Genomic DNA, 9,279 nt, shown 5'->3' on the forward strand with positions numbered 1-9,279 from the left:
CTGCATATATATAACGACTACATAAAAGTAACTGAACATAATAGTGTGGACTTGGCTTATAATTATTTATCATGTAAGTGCTGCCAGCGACAGCTAAAAAAGTGTCCCGATATTCGATAAAAATATTAACTCGTCGTCAATTTAAACAAATAAATACGGAGTCCAATAATAGCCTAAATTGCTTCGTTATATATAAATATGTTATTTTACTTTATTCGTTCTTCTATTTCTCATTTCCGAATGACAACATTATTTAACATTCTTCATGAATTTAAAATAATATTAGATTTCGAGTCAAGAGGTTAACATAGAAATATATGTGGTAACCATACTTTATTAATAATTTAATTGTGTGTTTTAGATTTCAACATCTGAGGAGAATGTTAATCCAGTACCATATAAAGATGCTGAAGTACTATTGATAACGGAAATAAAAACAAACAATGCAACGGTTTTTGGGTGTAGTTGGAAGACAAAAGAATATTTTAATAAAAAAATGTATAATAAATATTAAAAGTAAGATTTAATAATCTTATTTTGTTTTAGTTAAATCCTAAAAATTATTTATCTCCCAAAACAGGGAATGCAATTAATATGGCAACATTTTACGCACACATTGAAAACTATCTCTGTTTCTACTACTCAATCGCGGTTTCACGGCCCCTTGGTCTATTTGTTTCTCTGTCTACGAATAATTTAGATGTCATTTAAAAAATATACAAATACAATCGGTACTTAGAAATGACATTTCATGACACCAGTAATTTCATGTGATCTACATGTGGTTTTTTTATGTTTAAATAATTTCTATTGTATTCTTTCATAGAAGTCAAATATAGCATAACTGTAAAAAAAACATATTTATCACATTTTTTTACTTAAATAGTCCTAACTAGAACTAATTATTAACTACCGGTAAGTAAAATGTGTGTTATTATTTAATTGAATAGATGTAATAACAGAAATATTTAATTTTCATCTATTTTTTTATTATTATATAAATGTCTTTACTTATTTTCGACGGTCATTCTCTAGGATGAATGCCTGATGAAAGAATTTAGGCGCTGGACTAACAACTTGCTATAACTTCTTTCCGAGATTGTAAACAATAAAAACTTGTGGAAGTAAATGCTTTTTACTAAGAATTACTTCAAAAGGTTGGATCCCAGGATCTGGAACCTACATACTACCCAATCACTAAAAACACAAAATCGAACAATTGTATATTCATCAACCACCCAATAGATCTCCGCAACAGGAGAGGAGGAGGGCTTTATTCAGCAGTGAAATATTACCTTGAAAAGTGTAAAATTAATGAAATAAGATTCCTATTGATCGATATTGAAAACAAATAAAAAACTTTGACTTCTAATCGATGTGATATCATCGAGTTCGAGATCTTGAATAATCTATGGTATATGTTGTTTATAATGTTGATGTTTGGCACTTTGCTTGCGAACTTTATTACACCAACATTAAATTAACTTTAAAAATAAAAAGTATATTAATATAGTGTAGTGTATTATAAAATATAATATCCTCTTTACTGATTTTAGCCATGGTTTTAAAATTCAAGGGAGCTTAGTTCAACCACATATAATAAGTATGTGCTCTAATAATCTAATGGGCTGGCAAATCAGCCAACCAAAAACACATCAGGCACAAGACCAAGGCTTTATATGCTTTCCGAGGCACGAGATTATAAACAAATATCCAGACTCCATGTTGTTATTGAGAATTTTTCTACAGAAAAAACCTAATAACTTTTCATTTATATATACATTCCCCAACCTGGGTTTGAACACAAGACCTCGGCTTTGATCTCTATTTATTAATGTCCTTTATTCTTGAAAATTTATTTAATTTTTTATAAAATCTGGGTGCGAGACTGTTATATTGTTGCTGTACAAATTTACTTTTAACATTATTGTAAAGAAATTGATCTCTTCTACTGAAATTAGTTGTGGGTAGGAAAGGGACAACTGTTTTATGGTATTTTTGTATCCATAGGTGGACATAAAGTTTTCTCATAGATAAAACATCCGCCTTTTCGTAAACCTTTTTTGTTGAAAATCGGAATGGTAAATACATAATTACTTTAAGTAGTGCACGCTGGGTACGCTCAGCCATTAACATATGGGTTTTGGCAGCGGCACCCCATGAACAAATATAATACGTAAGTATACATTCTGCTAGACCTTTATATTTTGATCATATTTTGATGTATGGAGTATTTAAAAAAGATCTCGAATTTATTGAGAGTGATGAAGCGAAAGCGAAGTCAATTTAATGAAGGGCTAGAAATAATTGAGTTAATTATAAAACATGAACATTGCTTATGTTACAATAAAAAAATTACTTAATTTTTTTGCACAACATTGTTTTAATCCGACATATTCTGCGGCTGATAATGTAGCCATGGTGTTTGAGATTTTGAATCTTATGTTAATATTTTAAAGCAAATGTAAATATTAGTGTTACATTTTTTAAATAAAGTTACATATATTAATTAAACTACTTAATAGCCTACATAATATAGAATATCAAAAAATATTACAAAAATACTTAAATCCTTTTTGATATAAAGATAAATACTATACTTTACGCTCACAAACGAATAAAAGAATTATTTATATATAATTTGTTTATTTCAGTATGTAGTGTTCTATCGTAAGATATTTTTACATCATTATTTTCATCATATTAATCTTAAACGTGATAGGGCTGTCAAAACATTGATATACATATACTAATTTAAAATTGTTATCATATTATGATTTAAAAAAACCACTATACACACAAACATCTAAGTAACAGCCTGTAAATTTTCCACTGCTGGGCTAAGAACTTTGATCTCCTCTTTTTGAGAGAGCTTGGAATTTATTTTACCAATGCGGCTGGGCATGGCAAAATTTCATCCGTAATATAAGGTGGTCACGCAGAGTACAAGATGAACTACAAACACAAACCTGTGTGTGTTACTTATTGTATATACTTACTATTAAACTTATTTAATGATTTTCTAAATTAAATAATATTTATGTGTCCAACCAACTACATTTATAAAATTAGTGTTTATGTACAACCCTATCTCTATTTACCAAACAAATTATTTTGTTATCAGGACCCCTCTGCGAGGTCAAATTGATACTTGGTAATCAAGAACATTGTTCTCACAGTTCAATAATTACATTTTGAAGATTCAGTCATGGCAGTCAATGGAAAATTAGGTATGAAAATATAATAATATTTCTTTATTTATTTCACTATTTATTTTTACATTAAATAATTGGCATAGAAAAATATAAATATTGGTGTATGAAAATGACCGAGACATTTTAATAGCCCTTTTTAAGGATTATCAGTTCTCTACTTTAAGTACAATAATGTTACCTTTCTCTCTTAGCGATAAAATTGCCTTTATGCATAATAATTTTTTAACTGTATATGTGTAGTTTATATTGTATATATTTTAAATAATCTCAGATTTATTTTATATTTTTATATAATTTAGATATTTATATAAAATTATATTCTTAAATGATCATCGTCCGCTCAACAATAGGAACGTGCATGCTTTCCTGCTAAAATTTGATCAGAACAGATAAATATATCATAAAATATTTTACAGCTCTTCTCAGTGTATCAGATAAAACAGGCCTGATACCTTTGGCGAAATGTCTCTCTGAAATCGGCCTTGGATTAGTTGGTAGCGGAGGTACAGCTTCAGCACTTCGCAATGCTGGTTTCAAAGTTCAGGATGTTTCCGATATCACTGGAGCTCCGGAAATGCTCGGAGGACGTGTAAAGTCTCTTCATCCAGCGGTTCATGCTGGAATATTGTCAAGGTAAGTAAAATTATTAACGCTAAATTATATTTGTGTCAAATACATTACCTATCTAATGTAGGATAGTAGTACCAATAACATAATACTTAAAGGCAAAAGACACCAGTAAATTTTCTACTTACACTTGAAGCCAGCTTCTTTATAATAGGCGGACGAGTAAAACAAATATTAACCATTCCTTGCACCGCCAATGCGCCACCAACCTTAGGAAATAAGACGCTATGTCACTAGATCAAATCAGATCACAATAATAAGTATCGCTACTCAGACAGTCCATAAACCTGATCAACATCAAGTTCCTTCCTAATATTTCCAATACGATTTTCATTTCATATCCATGGCAACACTGTTTCGAGTATCGCCAAACTTGTAAAAACCTGTCCACTTATGCATACCCAATCACGTATGTAAAATACATAATGTAATGTACGTAATGAATAGGGATTTTATATTGCTAAAGTATTTTCTTATTATGCTAGTATATGAAAATGGAACATAACAACAAACACTTTATTATTAATTTGAAAATTTCGTGTTGTTAAAATACAACACTATGTTTTGAAATCTCCTTTAAAATATAAAATTTTTACCACAGTAAAAAAATATTATGCTTTTATTGTATTGCATAAGTACACATTCATAATTCATAATTCCAATTGTTTATTCTTTATGACAGGCTCACAGAATCTGATCAGGCTGATATGAAGCGTCAGAAGTTTGACATGATAAGCGTAGTTGTCTGCAACCTTTACCCATTTGTTGAGACGGTGTCGAAAGCTGACGTCACTATCGCTGATGCGGTAGAGAACATCGACATTGGAGGTGTGACATTACTAAGAGCAGCTGCCAAGAACCACGACAGAGTGACTGTTATTTGTGACCCCACTGATTATGACAAAGTTATTAAGGAATTAACGGAGAGCAAAGATCATCAAACTTCATTGGATACAAGGTTTGTAACCAAAATGTCTACTTTTTTTATAATATATTTAGCCTTTTATGACTTTTCTCAAATATCAATAGTAGTATAATAATAACATTGCCTATTTCCCTTTTCCTTCTATACAGGCAAAAATTGGCTTTAAAAGCGTTCACTCACACTTCCCAGTATGATGTTCATATTTCCGACTACTTCCGCAAGCAATATTCAGCAGGTCAATCACAGCTGACTTTGAGATATGGTAAGTAATATTCAAATATCGAACTTATATTATTATAACGTTCTTTTAAATAACTTTTTAATATTTAAAATTCTTAAATGAAGAATTATATTGTAAATATCTTCTCTATTTTAAAACATACTTGGGCAAGTATGAGAATAAAGGTCATTTAACAATTATAATTACTAAAATAAGTCTGCACTTACTAAATTGCGTGTCACCACTGAGACCTAGCCTGTCTTTTTATAGACTGCCTGGGACATGGCTATTTGGCTAGTCTCTGTGAATATATACGTATTGCTCGCTACAGCATTTCAATGACAATTAACATGCTATATGTCATGATAATAAAATATTATAGTATACATTTCTTGTAAATGCATAAAGTCATTTTATTGTAAATTACTTGTATAGTTAGACATGCATGGTGGAATACCTCTTATTTTTATATGACAATAATAACCCTATACGTCTCAAGCACCACCTATGGTTAGCTGATCGTTATATGCCATAAACCTTCAAGCAAGTGCCCTTTATTGCACGGTTTAACTTAATCGGAAGAACGATGCGTAAAATCATAAAATAAGAACAAAAAAATGTATTATTTGTAAATAGAAGTAGAGGATACCGGGTTTTCTGTTTATATTTTAAGGTATGAACCCACACCAAAAGCCTGCTCAAGTGTTCACAACCCACGATCGCTTGCCGCTGACCACATTGAATGGATCTCCTGGTTTCATAAATCTTTGCGACGCTTTAAACGCATGGCAACTAGTCTTGGAATTAAAAGAGGCCTTAGGTCTGCCAGCAGCCACCAGCTTCAAACACGTTTCACCCGCTGGAGCAGCTGTTGGTCTCCCTTTGACTAAAGAAGAGGTGAGTCAGTCTAACTTATAATACGTGCGATCTAAGTTGGCTTTCCACTTTCGCTTATATATATATATATATGTGTGTGTGTGTATACGGGTGTATGTGTTATATATACTAAATATATGATAAAAAGTTGTTCAAAACGTGTTTCTCTTATCCATATATAATATTTTTAATTTAATTTAAAATATTTCTTAATAAGTCAACAAAGTACAGTGCGGTCTGTAATTGTTTGTCTAAATAACAAAATAAATGTCGAAACATTAATTAAACGTGTAAAAACAGGCCGCAGTGTGCATGGTGGCAGATCTCCTGCCACAGCTGAGTCCGCTGGCATGCGCCTACGCACGCGCGCGAGGGGCAGACCGCATGAGCTCCTTCGGAGACTTCATCGCCATCTCCGACGAGTGCGACGAGATCACCGCCCGGATCATATCTCGGGAGGTGTCGGACGGTATCGTGGCGCCCGGGTATACGCCCGCCGCACTAGCAGTGCTCAAAAAAAAGAAGGGCGGCAACTACTGTGTGCTACAGGCGAGTCTCGACATACATTTTTTTAATCTGGAAATTTTCGGGTTTATACTCTATCATTATAATATTTTATATTTTTAGATGGATCCCAAGTATACACCGGACTTGATGGAGCAGAAGACAATTTTCGGTCTCACTTTGGAACAGAGACGTAACGACGCAAAGATTACATCGGAACTTTTCAAAAACATCGTGACCAACAATAAGGATCTTCCGCCGAGTGCCGTGAGGGATCTCATCATCGCAACAATCGCTTTAAAATATACACAGAGTAATTCCGTATGCTACGCGAAGGATGGACAGGTCCGTGAAGTTTAAATTTGAAATCCGAATCTGATCAAATGGAAAATGTTGTACATCGTCCAACATATAAATATATATATATATATATATATATATATATATATATATATATATATATATATGTTATTTAAAAATTAAATAAAACGAGGCATGCAAACTGCAAGTCGGCAGTGTGATCAGTAAGGTGTGTCGCAGGTGATCGGCATCGGCGCGGGGCAGCAGTCGCGCATCCACTGCACGCGGCTGGCGGGCGGCAAGGCGGCGCTGTGGTGGACGCGCGCACACCCGCGCGTGCTGCGCGCCGCCGCCTGCGCGCGCGCCGGCCTCTCGCGCGCCGTGCTGTCCAACGCCGTCGACAACTACGTCAACGGCACCGTCGGTGAGACACATCTCCGAACTTATATTTAGAGAATCGAACCATGTCCTTCCGTATCGTTTAGTCCATTCCTAAATAATTTTGTATTTGTTTATAAGTGGCCTAGTGTAGTAACTCTCTTGACGAAGGTTATTTTGAAGTATATAATGTTTTTGCTTAATTTAAGTATATTAAATGAGTATTGTATGTCTTAGGAACGGATCTGCCATTAGACCAATGGAAGAGCCTCTTTGATGGCGAGCCGCCCGCACTCCTCACGGCCGAAGAGAGAGACGAGTGGGTCAAGAAATTGGATAAAGTAGCGCTTGCTTCAGATGCATTTTTCCCCTTCAGAGATAATATTGACAGAGCTGTTCAGGTATCTACCAATTATTGAAATTGTATAAATGTAATTATGGCATAACAAAAAATATTAAATGATAAAATATAATTTGCTTTAATGGCTTAAAACGGTTACATTCTGTGCAATGAAGAAACACTAAATGTATTTTTAGTTAACTTTCTCATATAGTTCGAAAAATCAAAAAGCTATATTTCCGAACTTTATCTAACGTAAATGCTCATGGGACGCTTTCATTCGCACATAGTATGCATAGTTATAATGTTTTATTATACAATACTGTTAATTTCAATCTTGCTACATTTCAGTGTGGTGTGGAGTACATCGGAAGTCCGTCAGGATCTAATAACGACAAAGAAGTGATTGATGCTTGCAACGAACATAATATTGTACTTGCTCATACTAACCTCAGACTTTTCCATCATTAAACTGTTACACCACATATCATTTGTATTGTAAGCAAAATGAGGTTGATTATTATTATGTATAATGTTTTTATAGAATTTTTACATAAACATTTTTCCTATTATATACCAATTGCAATTGAATAATAATTCAAGAGTTATTTGAGTAATCTTAGGAATCTATATACAAACATTCCTCAATGTGCCTTATATTAAAATAAGACAAAAAATTATATACTATATTAAAGTTGATCTGAAATATGACTTTTTTTTATTGAATTTAATAAAGCATTAACAGCTTACGCAGTATTAACATGTTTTAACTATATTTCATAATAATACCTGTACGAATCATTGTAATAATTATTGTAACAGTAAGCAAGCCGAAACTATAACCTTTGACTTATTTTACTGATAAATACAAAGATTTTCTTATGACATTTAATCGACTTGTATATATTGTTCTATTTTTATCAATGGCTCTCAGCTTCTCCTATCATCGTTTAATATCATTTGTCTTTTACTTTTAAATCGTAGAATTAGTAGCAATTCTACAATTTAAAAGTTTTGTCTGTTTATTTTTTCTTTTTAAGTACTTTTGAAAAGTACTTCATTTTCAACAACGAACGTTTCTGACGGTCGTGTTTATGGTAACTGAAAAACAATTATAAAATCATGAATCAATTCATGTCCGTCACACCTAAAATATAGACAATTTCGCAAATCTCATTTACACACTTTCACTGCCAAGCTCATTTACTAAAACTAATCGGTATGCCAAAAAAAATTTGGGACTTTACATTTTTGAGTACTTCGACGTTCAGGCGATGCCACTATGTCCAAAACCGGGTTCACGTGGTTTCCTCCGGGGTCATCGTGGGTTCACTCCTGGCTAAGAAGTGTGTTCAAAATTACTTACTAGAATTTTACTATGTAATTTTTTATTTATAAATTTATTCATAACAGCAAATACATTGTTCCTTGTTTAACTATTTAATTCGCAATGCTAAATACAATAAATTAATATTTAATGTTAGGCGTAAATAAATATGGTATATTTTTTTAAAATAAAAGTAGAAATAATTTCATTATTTGATAAAGGTTTTTTATATTTTTGCTTATTTGCATTATCGGTAGAATTTAATTAATGATTTTACTCTACAGTTACATATATTACAGTTTTGCGAACGAAATAAAGTTAAAACCCATTTTAAGTTAGTTTACCTATCCTCTTAGCTTGTCACCTGTTATCGTCGTATCTATACACATTTTATCAGCTACAATTTAGAACGGAGTAAAGCGTACGGATGAAAAACGTGTGTATACAAACGGATTCGGGTAGACGGCAGTGAAAGTGTTAAACTTAAAGACATTAAAAGCAAAGAACTTAAAATCTTTACGAAAAAGCAATAATGTGGGGACGAATTAAGAAAACTTAAGCTACTGT

The 9,279-nt window shown here is 32.5% G+C and overlaps 1 protein-coding gene and 1 long non-coding RNA gene across 3 annotated transcripts; one reads left to right on the forward strand and one right to left on the reverse strand.

The window, feature by feature from the left end:
• The first annotated feature begins 746 nt into the window (after positions 1–746).
• On the forward strand, positions 747–8,093 carry LOC126769271 (bifunctional purine biosynthesis protein ATIC). 2 transcript variants are annotated; one of them, XM_050487944.1, is made up of 11 exons: positions 747–915; positions 3,125–3,230; positions 3,632–3,848; positions 4,525–4,800; positions 4,917–5,029; positions 5,661–5,884; positions 6,164–6,412; positions 6,491–6,712; positions 6,908–7,091; positions 7,283–7,446; positions 7,737–8,093. In XM_050487944.1, exons 2-11 carry the CDS (start codon positions 3,209–3,211, stop codon positions 7,854–7,856), a joined length of 1,791 nt encoding a protein of 596 aa, XP_050343901.1. In that variant the 5' UTR covers positions 747–915; positions 3,125–3,208; the 3' UTR covers positions 7,857–8,093. The 2 variants fall into 2 exon arrangements, with proteins under 2 accessions (XP_050343901.1, XP_050343903.1); XM_050487946.1 differs by lacking the exon at positions 747–915 and adding an exon at positions 1,930–2,176.
• LOC126769306 (uncharacterized) lies at positions 3,696–5,252 on the reverse strand. The gene is made up of 3 exons (XR_007669351.1): positions 5,215–5,252; positions 3,971–4,051; positions 3,696–3,832 (listed from the first exon to the last, which is right to left on the reverse strand). It is a non-coding gene; the product is annotated as an uncharacterized LOC126769306 (long non-coding RNA).
• Positions 8,094–9,279: the final 1,186 nt, after the last annotated feature.

The sequence above is a fragment of the Nymphalis io genome, chromosome 6 (assembly GCF_905147045.1).
Source record: "Nymphalis io chromosome 6, ilAglIoxx1.1, whole genome shotgun sequence".
NCBI classification, from domain to species: Eukaryota; Metazoa; Arthropoda; class Insecta; order Lepidoptera; family Nymphalidae; genus Nymphalis; species Nymphalis io.

What these genes read in the sequence shown, in the direction of transcription:
- LOC126769271 (XM_050487944.1), top strand. Translation starts at nt 3,209, where the DNA reads ATGGCAGTCAATGGAAAATTAG. An exon ending in TCCCTTTGACTAAAGAAGAG is followed by an intron (nt 5,885 to 6,163) that starts GTGAGTCAGTCT and finishes GTGTAAAAACAG; the next exon opens with GCCGCAGTGTGCATGGTGGC. An exon ending in GCAACTACTGTGTGCTACAG is followed by an intron (nt 6,413 to 6,490) that starts GCGAGTCTCGAC and finishes TTATATTTTTAG; the next exon opens with ATGGATCCCAAGTATACACC.